General features: G+C 36.9%; 2 protein-coding genes across 2 annotated transcripts; one reads left to right on the top strand and one right to left on the bottom strand.

Moving 5' to 3' along the window:
• Positions 1 to 681: 681 nt before the first annotated feature.
• Positions 682 to 3,209, bottom strand: arl2 (ADP ribosylation factor like GTPase 2). The gene is made up of 5 exons (XM_005814820.2): positions 3,023 to 3,209; positions 2,165 to 2,275; positions 1,830 to 1,992; positions 982 to 1,062; positions 682 to 913 (listed from the first exon to the last, which is right to left on the bottom strand). The coding sequence occupies exons 1-5, from the start codon at positions 3,085 to 3,087 to the stop codon at positions 779 to 781; spliced, it is 555 nt and encodes a 184-aa protein (XP_005814877.1). The 5' UTR covers positions 3,088 to 3,209; the 3' UTR covers positions 682 to 778.
• A 3,903-nt stretch (positions 3,210 to 7,112) lies between these two features.
• Positions 7,113 to 19,759, top strand: LOC111610768 (uncharacterized serine-rich protein C215.13-like). Its single transcript, XM_023345614.1, has 4 exons — positions 7,113 to 7,432; positions 9,333 to 9,452; positions 15,500 to 16,349; positions 17,740 to 19,759. The coding sequence occupies exons 1-4, from the start codon at positions 7,340 to 7,342 to the stop codon at positions 17,751 to 17,753; spliced, it is 1,077 nt and encodes a 358-aa protein (XP_023201382.1). The 5' UTR covers positions 7,113 to 7,339; the 3' UTR covers positions 17,754 to 19,759.
• Positions 19,760 to 20,286: the final 527 nt, after the last annotated feature.

The following is a 20,286-nucleotide window of genomic DNA, read 5'->3' as shown; positions in this document are numbered from 1 at the left end:
GTCAAACATGAGGAAAAAAAATCACTGAAGATTAATCTGATTTTTCTTCAAGAAAAATGGCAGCAATTCAAACTCAGATTTACATTTTTTTTTTCTTTTTAATTCCTAGAAAACTTGAGATTCAATAAAATTAACTATTGTGCTGTCCTGTCTGTACACATTTTAAACTTCTAGTTTATATCAGTTTTAACCAGCAGGGGGCACAATGGGTTTAAACTAAGAAAAAGGTTATAAAATGAGTTCTGGACTCTGGAAGGAGTCATTCATACTTTTCTCCTCAGGCACTTTAATTTTGCTGCTGGATTTGATACTGGTTTGTTTTTAAGAAGTTTTGTTGCAAAAATATACAAGCATTAATACTGTCTGGAACATAAAAGCAGACATAATGAAAGCTTTGCCTCCATCTGGATCCTCTTAACCTGTAAATGGACCAGCACACATTAATACATTTGGAAAATGTAGCCATCTGCCAAATTTAGGCTGGGAGTTAGAGGTGGACCAGAACCACTAGCTTTTAGCTGCTAGTTCTAGGCTGCATGTTTCTGATCCATAAATGGTGCTGTAAATAAAACATGTAGTTTCCACCAAGATGGGTTGTGGATGGGATTTAAACCTTTTGCTAAGTTTCTGCCTGGCAGATATAAAATTTACCTGAAAGTCAATTCAGAACCAGAACCTTGATCATAGAGACAACCATTTAATAAAGAAACTCAAACATCTCTTATAACACAAAAGCAAAACAAAAGTCCAGGTTTCTAATTCTAACAGAACCAGAGTCTCATTCTGCAGTGAAGATCCTTGCAGCAATATCATCTAACATCCAGTCCACTCCGGCCAACAGGTTCTCTCCTGTCACTGCGCTGCAGCCGATGATGCACCAGTGATGAGTATTGATGTCATCCAGAGCCAAAACCTGCATTTAAAAAGAAAAGAAACATAAAATGAGCCCATTTAGAAAAGCTGGGACTTGTTTTATTTTACCTCTCGTATCGCCTCTTTGGTCAGCGCTCCTGGTAAATCCTGTTTGTTGGCAAACACCAGCAGCGTTGCACCAGCTAATCTCTGCAACAGGAAAAAAGATGATGGAAATAAATTATCTGGACTCTGCAATAGAGCTGGAACTAACTGCTCAATTATTCTGATTGGATAAAAAAAACATTTATACATCCTGCAGATTTTTCACTTAACCACACTTATACAATAAATACAAACACATTAAATTATTCATTCCTTTACTGAACATTTGATCATTTGTGGTAAAGGATACATCTGCAGCTAAAAAATGTTCTAACATCTGAAAAGCTCAGCAGTTTCTAGTTGATTTATCGACACAGTGTAGTGATTACTGATTAATAACTGGATAGCAAAATGTGTTTAACATTTTTTTAACAGAATTTGAACCAAAAACCTAAAATTGTCACAAGTTCTGAGTAGAACATATTTACAAAAATGTTTTTAAACATATTTTATCAAATACAAAATATATTTTTTAACAGTTTTGATTATAGCTCTGAGTCTGTTCTTTCAGCAAATGGCCTTTTTTAGAGTCTTTATACTCCTATTAACAGTTAATTGATTACTAAGTTAGTTGACGATTATCTCAGTAATCGATTAATCGTTTCAGCTCTACCTACTAATCTAATTATTTCCTTCCAGAGTGGCAGATTTGTTTTGCCAACATTGTTCTTCTTCAATCAACTGAGATAAGACTAGTTTATGTAAAACTCTCACCTACTTACTTGTAATTCTTGATTATTGCCAAGAAAACAAACCAACGTTTCATCACTATAGTTTCTATGACTTTAACCAGAATTAGAAGTAAGGTGAACCTCCTCCAGCAGCAGCGCGCTCAGTTCCTGCCTGCAGTCCTCCATTCGGAGTCGGTCAGCGCTGTCCACCACCCACACCAGCCCGTCCGTGCTCTCAAAGTAGTTCCTCCAGTAGGAGCGCAGGGACTTCTGACCTCCAACGTCCCAGATATTCAGCTTAAAGCTGGAAAAACGTCAGAGTGGAATCAAGGTGGAAATTCAGCACTCTTTCACAGATGATTACTTCCAACACCCAGATTAAATAACGCTAAAGGTTTTTCCTGTCACACATGATTTTCTCAGGTCTTAAAAATGAAAAGCAAAGCTTTTGTCCTCCAGGACTGAGAGTTACTGACCCTCTGTGCTCCAGGGTTTTGATGTTGAAGCCCAGCGTTGGAGAGATGGTGCTGACGTCTTCTCCGTTGAACTTCTTCAGGATGGTCGTCTTCCCTGCGTTATCCAGACCTCTGCAGGGAGCAAAGTTAAAGAAACTCCACACAGCTTCATAAAAACACTACTATTTGTAATGTTTGATTTTTTATTTTATTTATTTTTGTCATTTTGTATAGCAAATACTAAATAAAGCAACATTAATATTCTGCCATAGCACTTTATTGAGAATCCTCAAACCAGAAACCAAATTTAAACCAGTTAATTCTGAGAAAACCATCAAAACCAGGGTTGTACTCTTGAATGGCACCACTTGTGGTGGCAGGACGCTGGATTGGCTCTACTATATTAGTTGATTTGTTCCTTTTTTTGGTTGAGGTCTTGCATGTTGTACAATTATTCCATCTGGTTTTGGTCCCTTTGATTTGATGTGTAACTGTGAGAAGGATGAGGCTCAAACCATCTCTTCCATTGATATAGTGGACAATTATAATGAGATTATTTCTCACTGTCTGACATTAAGTCAGTTATTTAAACATTTTTAATGTCAATTTCTTTACATTTGATCCTACGGTTCTTTCTAAAGCACTTTGAATTACCTTTAAATATGATGCTACAATTAAGCTTAGCTAGACATCCTCATTTATCTACATTGTTAAATATTTATAGCCTTTTCAAGTATAAAGTGTTGTGATAAGAAAACAGAAAAACATGTAAGTGCTGCAGCAAACAACTGTTTTTTTTATACTCACATTTTTTTCTACTTTTTGCATATTTTTCTGGATGCTACTTTGTTTTTAGCTAGCCGTTACGGAAAAGGATACAGCATCAGAAGCCTCATCTCCCGCTCCTTCTGCTTCATCTTCTTTAATATCGTCAGCAACCCCATCTTGAAGCGTAAAAAATCCCCAAAATAAATATTTTCGCATTACAAAGACAGTAACCGTTGGATAAACGTGTTAGCTTTCAGAAGCCGCATTGGAATCCATCACGCATCCGGGAGTGTTGGACCCGCCCCTCATAGCCTCCGATTGGTTAATTTGCTTCTAACAAAGGTCCAATTGGCTGTTACGTGTTCTTGAAGCTAGTTGATTGGCCAATGGTTAGCTAGGTGAAACTGCACTGAAAACAGTTATAAACTGCTGCCAAGAGACGTCAACGCTTCCGCCATGTTGGGGCGGGAAGCTGTGTGCGGCAATAGAACTAAAATGTGCATTACTTGAACATATTTTTCTAAATTTTAAGTTCTGTTTCCATTTAATCATTTGAAACCTCTCTGCAAACTATGACTTCCGTTACAAGATTTAAATGATCAAATGTCAGGAACTTTAATTTTATCCCTGTATCTAATGGAAGGTATGAACCCAAAAAGTGCTTTAACACAGATGTGAAGACATTTTAAATACATTTTAAACATGGTCTGTTCATTCTGTTTGATTGAACAAGTATTTTCTCAAGATTTGTTTAACTTTAAAATCTGTTTTTATGAAACAATTTTTGATTTTTCATACATTTTCTATTATAGGATGCTTAACTAGGGAATATGTTTTTTCACTTGGCTGAAAAATATTCCTGTACTAAATAAATACATAAATAAAGAGCATCTAATTATTGCGTTGCAGCTGTTTTTATTCAAACACTTATTTTTGTTTATTCGAATAAATCAATATGTAAACTTTATGTTGTCAATGTTTCTAATTTGTTTTGCATATAGATGATGGTATGGCACTGATAGATTGATATAACGTTTGTTATGTCAGTGGAGAATTTACATAATTTCTCTGAGCCTTCTAATGCAATATGCTATTTATTGTTGTCTATGTTTCTTTTTTTTTTTTTTTTTTTTTTTTACCTCATATTGTGTTAAATAAACAAAAGTGAACTAGTACAACCTTAAAATAATATGGGACTGTTTGAATAATGTACTTTTCGTGATACGTTCATTAGTTTTTCGCTGATTTTTTAAGATCAAAATTATTTTTAAAAGCAAAAAATAAAATTCCTTTTGATAAATGTTTTGATACATAATAAGATTTAAGTTATTTTTTGTTTCATTTACCCATTAAATTTGTGTAATTATTTTATCTGCCTGGTTCAGAAAAATGTACACTAGTGATATACGGGATGTTTGTCGCCACCCAGTGGTCAAAGTTGGAATTACGCCATCCTCATTCGTGTAAAAATGGCCCAGTCAAAGTTTAGATCCAAATAAATGTGAATCTGTGGCAAAACTTCACGTTTATGTATGTATTTCCTCCAATCTGACAGAGTTTCAGCTTGACTTGAAGGAAATACTTTACATGAGGTGTAACTGTAGTAAAAGATGACTCAACAAAGTGGTGACTGAGACTGGCTGACTACAAACAAAAACCACAGTTTTCAGATTTTCTTTGTAAAATAATAATAAAAAAAAAATAACAGTACTGTATAATTTTGCTTTAAATTCCAAATTGTTCAGTAATTTGTTTTGGTCTGTCACAGAAATCCCTAATGAAATACCTTTCACTCTGCAGTGACAAAATAGGAAAAAGGTTCAAACAGAAATGTAAATATAGCGTGTGACTGACTGGCAACCAGTTCAGAGTGTTCAAACAAACAATTTCTGTGCCTACAGCAGGGTTTGTAAAAGAAAAACAAAGAGTACAAAAAGGAGTAAAAACTAAAACAGTATGAGACAGTATTATTTGTTTGAAAGTGCAGTTATTGCAAGTAACATTTCTTGCTCTAAATCAAATGCTTCTCCTAAGATAATCTTAGAAATCAGCTCATATATTTTAAAATCGAGAAGAGACTGCAGTGTTACAATGCTGCTAGGAAAGTCTATAAAATAAAAATACCATTAAATAAAAAAAGAAGATATGAAACCAATGCTTATGGAGAAGCAAAACCTGAAGTGCAGACTATGTAGTAAAAATCTATATTAAAAAACACATCAATGCAGTTTGTCATCAGTTTTGTTTTTTTTTGTCAATTAAAATGTTTTCTGTCCAAAGAAAGCCATACAAGACCAAAAGTTCAGTTTTTAGGTCATGGGCATTGCTGGGTCATAACGGCCAGGAATCAGAAATTTAACAAGCAGCAAATTTCCAGATAATCGACATAAATTTCTGAACATGGAAGAGTGATGGAAAAATGGACGCAGATTTAAGAAGGACTTATTTAACGAGAAGAGAAATGTGAGGTTGGTTTAAAGAGTAAGAAGTTTCTGTGGAAGTGGAAAAACCCTGGAGAGAAAATGAATTAAACAAGTCAGAACATGAATGAGAAACGTGAAGCAGCAGGAAGACGTCATTGAAGGTGGACGAGTTTAAAGGGGAGTGTTGTGTAAAATCAACTTTTTAATGTTATTCCCTCACCAAAATCATACTTGGAGTGTTGCTTTGACTCCTTCATGCATGTTTGAGAAATCCTTTAATCTGCATGGCAACCATTCAGCTGTGCAAAACGCCTGGATGGACTTAGCCCCGCCTTCAAGACGCAGCTCCTCCTCAGGGCTGCAGTTTTTAAGTTTCTGAGCTTCCGGAAACTTGGAAGTTTTCGGAAGCTGAGTCAAAGTAGTAGACTTGTTGAGGGGCGCTCATCCCTCTGACTCCCTCACTCTGCTCCTTCAGACTAGCCAGCAGCAATTAGCAAACGCCTGGCGGAACTGCACATATGCTGAGCTACTTCTCAGCCCAAAGTTGATAAAAATGTTGTAAAAGGGTTACTAGAAGAGCATGTTGTGATGACTTCCTGAAGGCAGAGTTTTTAAAGAGACAGGGGCCCAAATTCAAGGTGTTAAATCAGGAAGTAAATTTTCTTTTAAGTCATGTTTGATATATACAGCCTTTATTTATAGCAACTGAAGGTAACATAGTTAATTCATTATGCTATAAAACGACACCTACCCTAACCCTGGAAAGCACACAACAAGGGTGTGCTCTCTTCTACAGGCCGGTTAGTGCTAGTTTTAGTACATTTTCAAATTAGCTTTTTGTCAGTTGAATCAAACAGGACAAAGATTGTATTAAAGGTGGAAATAGTTTTCAAATAAGATATTTTACACTATGTCAGCCCAGAAGCAGCAGAATTAAATATTTCGTAGAATCACATATTTCCATTTAGATATTTGTTCTCATTTGTATTTATTTAATGCATTTTATACATAAATCTCTTGTATTTACACACGTGTTATAAATTCTATATCACTAATTGTTATGTTTAGTAATATTTAACGTTCTGGATGGGAGCCTGTCTACCAATACGCAATTTCTCCTAGGGGAGAAATAAAGTATGTTCTGATCTATATATATATGTCTATGAGTGAAATGACTGCAAAGGAGTACTTTCCTTTGAACAGAACGTTCTTTTTGGACTACTGTACACCCTGCAGAGGAGCAGAAACAAAGCAGCTGTGTAAAGAAACCTCTGACTCGTCCTGAGTCTGGATGTTCAGCTTTTGGCTGCAAGCTGCAGTCATTAAGGGATTCGTAGGAAGTCCTTTTCCACGCAGGCCTAGTAAAAAAAATACTGTGTTTCCTGAGGGGGTGGGTTCTGTTCGTTTCCCGGCAAAACTGATTCCAGAAATTCCCTGAACGTGGGGGAAGTGCGACCACCTCTCTCCTAATATGGTCAAAGTTTCCGCTTGGAAAAGCCTGGAGCCCTTCACGGGTTGTGGGAAACGGCGGTTACGGTTTTCAGGTTGTCGCAAATGTTTACACCTGGAAACAGATTTATCTCAGGAAATGTGTAGCTGTCTGGCAATCACCACGAGTTTTAGTCTGTTCGGCGCCATCTTGGCGGAACACTTGAGCGTCTTTTGTTTACATGCCGGCTAAGTGAAACTAACAAACAGCAAGTGAAGGTAGCCTATGCCAGCTTTAGTATTAACGGGGCCGTTTAAAATAAAGAGAAACCGAAAGAAGCTGCTGCGTCATGTTGCATCACCATCATCATCATAATCATCATCATCTGCCGGGAGTCAACCCGCCTGCACTCAAAACTGGTCGGAGCAGCTGACTGAGCGGCTCAGTCCTCACACAGCATCAGCAGCAGCTCACCGAGCTACCTGCAGAACCAGGTGGGTCGGCCTGACTCATCCTGCTAGGCTGGATGTGTGCTGATCCGGACCGGGTGAAAGTCAGTCCTGCTGGAGGAGAAACATGCCCCTGCTGTTCATGGACACCGGGTGTGAGCTGAGCAGCCCCTGCGGCTCCCTGTCAGCGGACGAGTGCAGCAGCAGCACCTCTGCTCTGGTAAGCTCTCATCACCTTTATTTATATATAATCTAATTAAATTTAACATGTCAATATTGTCATATTTGAACTATATAACAATTACTGTGCAGTATTTTTTTTTTTTTTTTTTACCACAAATAATTATTGTTTGTAGTAATGGCTAGTAGAAATAGACATATCCCGCATGGGGCCCGAATTTTACCAATTTTATAGATTTTTGTATAGCAGATACCCAACCAACAAGTCTATTTAGGCCCCATATCCTCAGATTGAATGGACCGAGACAACTAATTGGTCACCCTACGTTTTAAATGGTTATTAATATATTATCTGCTTAAATTGTACAGCATAGAAATAATCCATATGGGTTCCAAATTTTTTCTGGAGTCCCTCTACGTCAAACCAGTATGGATAATTAATGACATGTATCGATTATGTGAAATCCCATTTTTGCTTCGTTTCTAGAGGAGTCTGTTCGGTTCTTTTGTTTCCGTTATTAAATCGGCCCATATAACGGACAACCTGCCGCACCGTTCCCGGGCCTCCCTGTGTGTCAATGAACAACGATAACGGCACCGTTAGGCCGGAGCTAGTGGCGTCACACAACCCCTTCATTTTTTAAACATTTATTTATTTATTTATTTATTTATTTATTTATTTATTTATTTATTTATTTATTTGACGTCACACAACACACTCCATCGATTGGCGGACAGAAAAACGTTACTGCTCGCAACAAGAAAGAGACATGCTAACGGCTAGCGCGTTCGTCGTCGTGCTAGTAGGACGCCATGTTGGCCGTTTGGGTTTAGTCCTGCCTGCTCAGTGAGACGTGAAACGCCTGGTACATACATAAAATAGCGAACCGAACCGAATCGAACCGGACCGCTCAATGGAGACAAGACATTTGTCAGCGTGTTTATTTTCCTACATTTGTAAATGTTAGCTAGATAGAGTGATATATTTGAATTGTTACAAAGTCGGTCCACTTTAATGGGAGGATTCCTTTTCTTTCCTTATATATATATAGTTGTTATAAACTAAAATGGCTGAGTTATTTCTAATAAACTACCTGAGTTTCATATTGTTCTTGTCACTGAATAGCATAGGGATTACGATGTGTGTACTTCCACTTTTGCTTTGAAATGGGAATATTTACTGCTATTTATAATCCTTATCTTCACTCTGTATCCACAAGACAGCAGCCATGCAGTCGTTTGCAGGGATTCCTGCAGGAAGTTTTCAAACTCATGAAACTTAAGTGTCAATTACTAATTAATGTACCTTAAAATATGCTCAGTTCCCTCTTACTATTTCAAGAGAAAAGAAAACTAATGGAAACAAAACTAATGGAAACAGAATCCAAACTCTAAATGTTTTCAAACATACATGTTCAAGTTAATGGGAATGGGAACAAACAGGGGGAGTTTGGTAAATTTATTCAAGTTAGTGGATGAAAACTGAACCTGAAAATGAAGCAGGAACTTCAGTAACTTTTCTACAATACATTGGATTGGTACCTTATATATAGACAGTACCATAAAGCACATTTTATTACTAAAATGATGGTTTTATTATTAAAACCAGGAGTTTTCTGGAAATTATACCCTGACATTTTTATTTAAAAAAAAAAAAATCTGAAATTTACTGTACTTTCTTTCTATCTCAAGATGATCAGTTTTAACTTCACACGTCCAGGGTTGCTTATGTTTTTATTAATTTTCTGCTTCAGTTTTAGGGATCACATGCTGCCTCATAATAGATTAGCTTTTAAATCTTTATCTTATCTTTTTATAGCTGCAATTCCAAACCCAGGAGGCGCGTGAAGTCAGAGAGAACACGGAGTAAACCTGATCTTTTCGAGTATGTCATTAACTCTGCAGGGCTGCAATTAAACCTTTTGCTTTTGCTTTTGCAGGAGAGAGAAGGAGAGGGGAACCGGCCTCGACCCAGAGTGACAAAAAGGCGAGAAAAGAACCGAGACGCGGCGAGGAAAAGCCGGCGTAAACAAACGGAGAGAGCTGATGAGCTGCACGAGGTGCGAAACAATCCCTCCCTGAAAACCGGAGAAAACCTCCGTCTGTTTCTCTTCATGCTTCCTGCATTCTTCAACTTCCGACAGTCAGTCGCCTTCCGAGTCACACTGACCCACACACCCTCAGACAGTGTGACAGTCAGGGAGTGAATGTGTGTGTATCTTGTGCAATCGGGCGGCAGGCTTGTAGCCGTTTCTTGTAAATGCTCGGCTTTAAGAGAAGGACTTTCCCTTTGGCCTCTCCTCCACGCTGGCCCGCCCCCTCTACCCGTACCACCCATCCACACACACAGACACTCCTTTCTCTTCTTCCTCTCCCGACCCGTTTCCCCCTCAGAGCTAAACCTGAACTCTACTCCAACAGTTTATTCTGACTTTAAGCCAAGCATTAAGAAAAATACCTGGAGCTCAGACACATAAAGGATCACCTCCTTTTCTTAACGTCTAAGTTATTTCATTCATTTAAAAAAGTATTAAGTAAATGCTACCTAATATATTTTATATAATTTAAATCAGTTCATTATATAACATGTCATCTCAAGGCACTTAAAAACTATAAAAAGTCTTTGTAGTTATGAATTTATTAAAAATCTGAATTTTCTGGCTTTTGCTCTTGTATTAGGTTTTAAATTGTTAACCTCACTTTATTTTTGATACAGTATTTCTGTGGCCTGTTCCCCTTTATGTTAATACTTTTTAAATGATAAAACTCAGCTATTTCAAGGAAGCATGCTTCTGGGTCTATTTTACACGTCCCTCATAAAATTAAAAAATAATCCTAATATATTTGTTTAGAATAATCACACGACCACAAAAGCCTAATGTATCAGATATGATACAAGAAAAAAATGCATATAGTTAATTTCTTTAAAAATGTGATTTTCTGGACTCTTCTCTTGTACTGTCAGGCTTTAATCGTTAATCTTATAAAACCAAACATCATTTTGTATCCAACTATTTCTGTAACCTTTAGATTAGCACTTTGCTATTTCAAGTAAATATTTTTCTAGGTGTATTTCACACGTCCGTCATAAAAAGTGCAAAAACATTAAAAAAAAAAAATCTGTTTAGAATAAATACATGAGCACAAAAGCTGAATATATCAAATATGATGCAAAATAATTGGGGGAAACCTTGTTGATGTTTTAAAAAAATAAAATAAAATACATGTATATATATATTTGTTGAAAGAAAAAAACTTTTACATTTTTTAAAAATTAAAATTCTCTGGCAAACATTTATCCTATCACACTTTAAAGGTTAATTCTAAAAAATATTAACAGGCTATCCAGCTTAGATCACTGATTAATGGTTTTCCAAACACCCAGTTGGACACAACCTGTTTATGGGGACAAACTACTGGAAAGCAGACAAAATAAACCAAAACGTGGGACACTGCCTTTAAAAATGGGAGCATAAATGACCAGTTTTAGTGGATCTGTTACCAGAGGGACTGGAGTTAATGTCCTTTCATTAGATCCAATAACAGTAATATGATTTACCATAAAATAGTTTTTAGAAACACTACTATTTGGGGACATGGGCGGTCCTAGATGGGGGTCAGCAGGGACCTGTGCACCTATAAAACTGGAATTTGAATTTGATTTATTGGTCCCTTGGATAAATTTTATGTTTTATCTTGACATTTTTATTTCAATAAGGAATTAAAAATTAAATTTTAGCTTCGGTTGTATTGAGGATCACAGTTTTCATCTCTGGAACCACAAGTGGCTCTTTGGCTCTAAATATATTAAACTATGAAATATTGCAGTTATTTATATATTTTTTATTTAATTCTTTTGTTATTTGTCCCTCTTCCTGACAAAAACACAATAAATGGCATAAAAATCTGCACCACCATAAGCAACTGAACTTTTTTTTTTTCAAATAATCTAATTTTTTCAAAAGGATCTCTGAAAAAGATATTAAATGAAGCTGAACTGATTTGAACTGAGGTGAACTAAACTAAAATACAATACATTAAATTAAATCAAAATACATTGAAATGAACTTAATGTATTTCTGTTAAACTGACTATATTTAAAATGAATTGCAGTTAAACTGTTGTAAACAAAAGAAAACCTTTCTAAAGACGGTGTGGAGAGGAATGCTGTGGTATGGTACTGTGTTTGTGTTGCACTTTGAGCCAAAACACGTCAGAAATTCAGTAAATGATGCCTCTGTTAAATGGCCTTTTGAAATGTGTAATATCAAAGACGAGGGGAAATCCCAGCAAACACCTTAGAACAGGTTCTGCCACTACCAGAACTGCAGCCGGAAAAAGGTAGACAAAAAAACTCCACTCCTTCTAATCATTACTATCTGTTTTCAGAGATGAGTCACTGAAAACAATAAGGAATTAAAATTTAAATTTTAGCTTCGGGTGTTTTGAGGTAGGATCACAGTTTTCATCTCAGGGGTCTGAAACCTGCAGCTCCGGAGCCACAAGTGGCTCTTTGGCTCTAAATATATTCAACTATGAAATATAGCAGGTTTTTAAAAAAATTTATTTTATTCTTTTGTTCTTTGTCCCTCTTACTGACAAAAACACAATAAATGGCATAAATATCTAAGAATTCGAACTTTTTTCTCAAAATTCTGACTTTAATTTTGGAATTCAGATCTTTTCAGAAAATGTCAAAATTCCCACTTTAGAATTCTGGCTTTAATTTTTGGAATTCTGACTCTTTTTTTAGAATTCTGATTTATTTCAGAATTCTGGCTTTATTTTTTGGAATTCTGACTCTTTTTTAGAATTCTGACTTTAATTTCAGAATTCTAAGATTAAAGTCAGAATTCTGACTTTTTTGTCAGAATTCTGAGAAAGTCAGAATTCTTTTTTTTTTCCCAGTGGCCACTGATGGTAAATTAAGGAGTCTAATAAATGCAAAACCTCCCCCCAAAAAACAAAACAAAGCCAAACACTCTGCTTAAACTGGTAAAGTGCTGGACTGAACCAAAACAAAAACGTTAAACAGATCTGTAAAATGTCTGGACAAATTAGTTATGACTCAAGATTTTTGCACAGTAAATTGATACAAAGCTAAAGGTGAATTCAAGGTTCCAAGACAAATAGGCCAAAAGAATAAAAATTTCTATGGTAAAGGCAATAATTTGATTTATTTAAAAGAGAGAACAAGGCCAAAGTTTAAATCCCAATAAGATAAGATAAGATAAGATAAATCTTTATTGTCATTGTCACAAAGACAACGAAATTCAAAGGGTGCCATCAGTCGGTGCACATGCCCAAAAACAAAAAATAACTGTCTCACAATTCACACACAACGCAAGAATCAACAAACAACTGGCAAAAAAAAAAAAAAAAAATGTTTATTAGCCTGTCACGTATATTTCAGACCAACATCTGTCTGTAAACGAGAAAGTGAAACCTTTAACACCTGAGGTGTTTCTTGGCCTGTGTGAAAGCTGCGTCTGTTGGAGACGGTTGGATGAGCTGTACTGTAATCGCTGGGGTTTTATGAATGGGTGTGTCTCTGTCATGTGTAGTAAGTCCTGACTTTTGTTTTCTGTCTTTCATCTCTTTCACTTCTGCTTTCAGTGTGGCGTTTAACCACATTTTGAAGAAGCACGGAGACCGCAAGCTGCTTGATTTAAAGAAAAAAATTAAAAGCACAGCGTTGTGTCAGCGATTCAGTGCCCAACTACACTATCTGGAGAGAAAGAAGATCCTTAGTGCAGCTTTATTTGAGGGACACTTTGTTATTTTAAGCAACGTTCAAGTACAAAGTTTGAGGTTTAAGTTGACTATAGAAATAGGAAGTTTAATAACATATTTTTCTATTAGGGAGAGTTGGCTAATGTTGCTGCAACATAGTTCAAACACAACCATCATCATTCTATCTCTGATTTGTTGCAAATCCTTTAGGGAGTTCCACAGGGTTTAATACGTGGCTCCCTGTAGAAACTGTGTATTGAACAAAAGTTTCCTTGTTTCCACGTGAAAACAGATAATAAGAAAGAAGGAAATGACTGCTTAGTATCTGAACACGTCCTGAGAGGGCGAGCACGTAGATCACGCTACTCACTCTTCCTTTACATACACACACGCTTCCGCTAATCTGCTAATGCGCTAATAGCAGAGCTAACTTTTCATTTTGCAGTTTTGCTAATTTTGAAAATATTTAGCGCAGTTACTTCCTGTAATTAAATTTTTCCTGATAAATTGAAAGTGCTAATTTACATGGCTGTGTGTAAAACCCCCAGTAGGTCAGAAGTTTCTTAAATACTCAGACCAGCCTGACTGATACCAACAATCAAAGTCACTTAAACTTAAATCGACGTTTTTACCCCATTCTGATGTTTGCTTTAAACTGCAGGAATTCATCTTTAACATATCAAGTGAAATCCTATTTCTGTTAACAACCCAGAGTTTCCCCCAGTGCAAGCCTGGCGGGCCACCAGGCTTTACTTGTGCCCCCACCAGGCTTAGCATTGCTTATTCATTTAAGTCTTTTCAAAATGTTTGCATTTTTTAAGACATTATAGTTGGTGTTCAGGTATTAATCTTCCAATCTTTCAATAACACATGATTATCAAGTGATATTTTCAAATTTTCTGTCAACTTTAAACATTTTTTAACTCAAAAACACGACGTGCCGCTGGATGAATGACTGCCCTAGTGCCCAACCATCGGGCTTGGCAAGTTTTCTGGGGGAAACTTTGCACCAACCAATTGTATATAGAAAGAAAACAACAATGGATCAAGAACTAAACCTTGTGGATCCCCTTTATGGACCTAATTACTTTAGTTCTAGCTACAGGATGCAAATCATTCTGCTTATTTACTAAGAACTTCACTTAAAATCCAGCGATTAACATCATCAAAGGCTTTGAAAACACAGACAGGAAGAGCTGCTTCTGTTATGTCACTGACGAACTTTATAGCTGCAGTTATGTCCTTTATAACAGCAGCTTATTTTCTAATTAAACTCTTGAGTCCAGCACCGATCAGCAGGGGATCGCCGTCCTTGTTTGATCATCCACTCACTCGTTTCATGCTGAGCTCACTGAGCCGTCTATTAACGGCCATATTTCACTTCTCCTTGGGGGCTGTGGTGTGAACCGGGCATCATCGTCTCGGTGACTTTCATGCTTTCTGCTGCAGCTTTCTCAAAGCCTCAGAGTCTCTGCTATCTAATTACAGCAGCCGCCAGGCCTGGCGTTATCGTATGTGGGTGGGATGCTTTGTGTTACTGTTGGGTTTTTATGGCTGATGAGGGCTTCTCTTTGCTTTAACAAAGGGGACCTTCACATTTTGTGCGTTTTTATACCTTAATTCGTGTCTCAGCTGCTTCTAGAAACGGACCAAACACTTTAAAAAACACCTGGTTAGTTTTTGGCAATAAGTTAATGTTTTATGGTTCTGTTTCCTCCGGAATGTAACGTCACAAATCAGCAGGTTACCTAGCAACCAAAATTTAGCTCTAACCTGTTACCTAGCAACCCAAGCTGAGTTCCGGCACATTTGGTCAGCTGGTTTTACCCCTGTTTGCGCTGCACAATGGCTGCTGGAAAAGACAAGTGTTTTGTTTACTTACCATCCAGAAACCACTGGCTGCATTCTGGTTGGTTGTGCACAATCATACTTTCAAATTTATTGATATTTATTCATACTCATATTGAACATTGGAGAAAATGGAAAAAACAAAAACAAAACAACAGAACAATCCTGACAATATGGACAGTTTTTTTTAAAAATAAGTTGGAATTTATCAAAACAATAAATGAAAATTATTGAAGTAATTTTACACAATAAATAATGAATGATACAATAAATGCCTGCCCCTAGTTGACTTACTGTTGTGACCAGCAGCAGCTTATGTGGATTTAAAGTGACAGAGGCCCTTAAACATATCTTTATGAAAGGCAGAACTGAGCAGACTAAAACTTCATTATCTAAGAGTAATTTTGGTTAAAAAAATTTTATGAACTTGTTTTGTATAAACCATAGACCTATCCTAACCTGTTCAAAGACCTGTTCTTTAATAAAGAAACCCCATCACTCATCTTCTTTCCTCTGGTTTCTTCAGGAGCTGCAGAGTCTTGAGCAATCAAGTTCAGCTCTGCAGAAGGAAATTGCAAAGCTGAAGAAAGAACTTCGCCTCTATGAGACGGCGCTTGAACGCCACAAACCTCACTGCCGCCTAAAGGACGCCGCTTCGTCCCCAGCAGATCTCAAAACCAGCTCCGGTCCTCTGCAGGACTCGTCCTCCTTAAGCACCTTAAGCGTGGGTTTAAAAGCCTTCAGTGACCCTGAAAAGACTCGCCTCCCGTCTTCATCTTCCTCTCCAGCAGCAGCAGCAGCAGCAGCAGCAGCCTCGTCGGCTAAACTCCTCGTTACCTCGTCCTCATCCACGTCTTCCTATTCTGCCTCTTTCTTCACACATCCAGCTCTTCATTCTTTGTTTTGTGAACCGCCTCCCAGCTTCGTTCCCTCCACAGCAGCTCAGCTACTGACCAACAACGCTAACACAACCGCCTCAGCATCTCAAAGCAGTTCCTTTACAGACGATTCATTTTTAAGAACCCTCAGTTCTTCCTTTGCAGCTCCACCGGCAGTGCTTTCCTCCTCAGAGGTCCAAAACACAGCTTTACCGAAACCAAGCAGTCCCAGGAATCTGCCTCAGTTTCCTCCCTGCAGGTTCAGTGGAAGCAATGCTGCGACCTTAGTGACCTCTCCTCCTGCTGCTCCTCTAGCCTCCATCGAAGGTTACGATCAACATGTTTCTCCGGCTCCCGAGTCTCTGCTGTCCCTGCTCACCGTGCCCAGCCCTCTGAATCACTGTCAGACCAGCTGTCCTGCACCAGCACCGGCCGCCTCTAAAGACATGTCTCTCTCTGAGCTGCTGGAGGTCAACGAGTGGATCCTGAGTGGCTTCGGTAACCAGTAGCATCACAGAACAGCTGTTTATTTTTATTACATTGAGAGAAGTCCAACTGTAAGACACAACCAACGTCTCACACTGCAAAAACAAAAAATCTCACTATGTATTTTTGGCGCACTTTCTAGTGCAAACATCTTAGTTAACTTTAAATAACACAAAATTAACCTACAAGTTACAATTCAGAAGAAATGGGAGCTTATCGCTTAAAGTTGTTTTGCATCAAACCCTATTAGGTTTTTATAGCTTGGAGTCGTCATATAATCCCAACAATAAGATCATTTTCTAGTCATTTTTACCAGGGATGTCAATAATAGTAAACAACCTTAAAATAAAAATCATTTTTATTTCAGCAGTATAATTTTCTACTTAGATATTCAGTTACAGTAATGCCAGAAAAAGCACTTTTCTGCTCTACCATCACAAATGTAAATAGGAATAAAGTTTGCTAAAGTCCTTCTTGGGGGGGCTGCAGAGGGAACATATCACCCAGGGCCCCATTTATGTAAGAACCGCCCCTGGATAGAGCAGAAAAAGCTCTTTCCTGGTATTGTACTTGTATTATTGATCCGATAAAAGATCAAGTTACTTTAAATATTTCACACATTTTCCAAGGCTGCCAAGAAATACGTCTGTATCTGAAAATGTTGGCTGGCAATAAATGAGTGAAGCTGCAGCTTTCAAAGAATGAATCAACTTAACAAAAGAAGGATGATGCATCGATCAGCTCCTGTGTCAGGCCTTTGCCTGATTTTGTTCCTGTTCTGTTTTGAGCAAAACTTCTTCATTTGTCCTCCGTTTTAGCAGAGAGTACTCCATTGGTCAGAGACCTTCAGAAAGCAAGAAAAACGACTCATCAGGATCCATTTAAGAGATTTCAAAACTTATTGGAAGGAATCTATAAACACAGTATGGTTTGAGAAAGTTTTGCACATAATAAAATCAAAACAAAGAGTTTTATTTCTGTCTAGTTTTCCCAAAATCTAGAGAAGAAAAATACGCCAAACACCAGATTTGCTTGGCGCCTTTTGCGATCTCAGAGGTTCAGTTAATTTTCTCAGATAATTCTCCTAACAATCGATTAATCTACCGCTTATTCTGACGATTAATCGATTAATCAGATAAAAAAGTTGGCACATTCTGAAAATTAAATGGAGCTAAAATTATGTTAATTGAGGAGTTCTGGGTAGAACATATTTACAGACAGATTTTTTATCTTAAGTGCAAAATGTATGTATTTTTGTAAAGCTTTGGTTTATTCACTGCTCTGTGTCGTTCTTTCATCAAAAAGTCTCTTTTTTGAGTCTCTTTACTCCAGTTAACAATTATTTCAGTAATCGATTAATCGTTTCAGCCCTAATATTTCTTAAACCGGATTTTCTTTTTAGCGGCAGCGGACTGAACTGATGGCCCCTGAAATCTGCCGCTTACGCCAGGACTCAAACTCTGCAACATCAACTGAACTGAGTCACTCTGTTTCTAAGAACTACAGATAAATCGGTCCTGGTCGTCAGCTGTTTCTTAGTTTAAAAAGAAACTGCTGGTTCTGTAACCTTTTGAGTCCAAGCCGGCAGAGGCTGCACTTCATGGAAATGTAATCTGTAGTACTATTTGCGTCAGAAGCTCCCAAACTGAACCAGGCAGCTGTGGCTGCATATTTTGTCAACTTGTTTTTGTATCCGTGGGATTTGTCTTCTCTGTCTGCTGCTTTCTTATTTCTACACTGCAAAATCCAGTTCCTCAAACACTACAGTGTGTTTTATTTCTGCAGTGCGATCTGAACTAATCTGGTTTCAGTCGTTTTGTCTGTGCTGCTGTGGGCTGAAGCAGGTACCAGATGTAAATGTGGCGGTGCAGAAACCTTCAGGCTGGTCTGACTCATGACTCGCTGCAGCAGCCGACACACGCGGGGCGCCGCGCTGAGCTGACATGCAACACCGAACACGCAGCAATCCCACCAGGACGTTTGTTTAATCATGTCTCAGGTCATAAAACACGTTTTGCATCAACATGTTTTTCCAAATTTTGCATAAGTATGAGATTAACTGCCAGTCGCCAGCATACATAACAAATATTTATTATTTTCTGAATATTTATCTTTTTGAATGCCAGTTTTGGCCACAAAAAGTGGATTTTATCACCGGGTTTTTCTGAGGAGGCAATAATAATAATAATAGTAACTTTAGAACATCAGCAAAAGTTTTATGTTTTAGAAAGTAGAAAACAGAGTAAACGGCTCCACCTGTGGGCCAAGGACACAAAGTGTGACCTTTTAAAGAGAAACCAACATTTATCAGCTTCAGTCCTCAAATATCAAATAATATTCTGATTTATAACCTCTTGAATGTCTGTTTTAGCAGTTCAACTAGATTTTTTTTAAACACAAAGGTTTTTCTTTCCTCTCTTAAATATTCAAATTGAATTTTGAGAGGTTTGGTAGTTTCAGGTAATTAAAAAAACTATGTAAATAAATTGCTTAATCTGGACACAAAAATGCTCTGTTGCACACTGCAGGAGAAATAATTTATATAACTTGTATTCTCCATTTTCTTTTATTAATGATCTTGGTGTCAGCTCCCTTCAAACGTAGCGGAAATGATCATGATTCTGATCTATTTTTACTTTGGAAACTAATTATAAAGTCATCAGAAAGTTGATTTTCCCATCCATTATTACACATAAAAACAAATGTACCTTGTGGAAAATAATAAAACATAAAAATCTGAAGGGATTTCAACATGAGGGAATAAAAGAAGCAACACAGATTGTTCAGTTTAGCTCAAAAAAGCTCTTGAAGGAGAAACGTCTCTAAAAAAAATTACATTTCTACACATTTTATGCATTTTTTTTTGCATCAACTCAACCAAAGTCAAACAGGTTATGAATTTAATGTTAGATCTTCTGAGGATTGGAGAGGAAAACATTCATACTCTAGATAAAACAGCCATGTTGGAGGAATGTTATTTTTCCATTTATGCTCTTCTGATTTATATGTCATTAATTTTATTTTAAAGATTGTCTTACAAACCAGAAGTTGCCAAAAAATGCTGAATGAGTTTAGTTTGGGTGAATGAGAGGGTTTTTAGGGACCATTTAGTAATTTAACGATTATCATGCTTTGGATAAAAATGCTGCATTAACTTTGTTTTTCACTTAATTTCAACTTTTAATTTACTTTTTCTTACATCTAGGAAAAGGCCAGTGCTTTTATTTAAATGACGATTTAGATTTCTCTAATGATTCATGTTGATTTTGTCTGTAATTAAACATAAAATATAGAGTTTAGGCATATATATATATAGATGGAGAGAGGAAATATATGAATTTATAGTAACAATTTAGTGTGTTTTTAAGATGTGTGTATTTATCAGATGTATTTATGCTGTGGTAGTGTATTTTTGTGTAAAACAATGCAAAATAAAAGCTTTTTCTTTAATGCACGCATCTTTATCTACTTCTATCTACTTAACTCCGTAATTAAAACATTAAATTAAATTAAATCAAATTCATGCATGTTTTTTTTCCTGAAGTGTGCTCTCTCTTATTAGTTTAATTTTAGGATTTTGTAGAACAAAAACATGCAAATCTAAACTGTAGATGACTCCATTTTACCCGAAAAATAACTTTAAAGCAAAATGGTGGAAATGTCCAAACATCTTCATTCAGCTAGTCGGAGAAGAGGCGTTTAAATACGACAGATTGAAGAACAGAGGGAAGGAAAAACAGGCCAAGAACCAGGAAGGAAACCAGAAAGAAGGTTAATAAAAATGGATACTTTGCTTTGTACCTTACAGAGAAAAGTAAGGTACTGAATCTTTGAAAAGATTCAATCTTTTTTTGAAATCAGATAAAATATCACAAAAATATAACTGTAAAAAGAGCCCATCTCAGTCTAATAGTCTAATAGTATTGCATATGCATTTTATTTAGAAAAT

This window comes from Xiphophorus maculatus, chromosome 14, assembly GCF_002775205.1.
Source record: "Xiphophorus maculatus strain JP 163 A chromosome 14, X_maculatus-5.0-male, whole genome shotgun sequence".
Classification (NCBI taxonomy): domain Eukaryota; kingdom Metazoa; phylum Chordata; class Actinopteri; order Cyprinodontiformes; family Poeciliidae; genus Xiphophorus; species Xiphophorus maculatus.
This window is presented reverse-complemented; position numbering and strand designations above follow the sequence as displayed.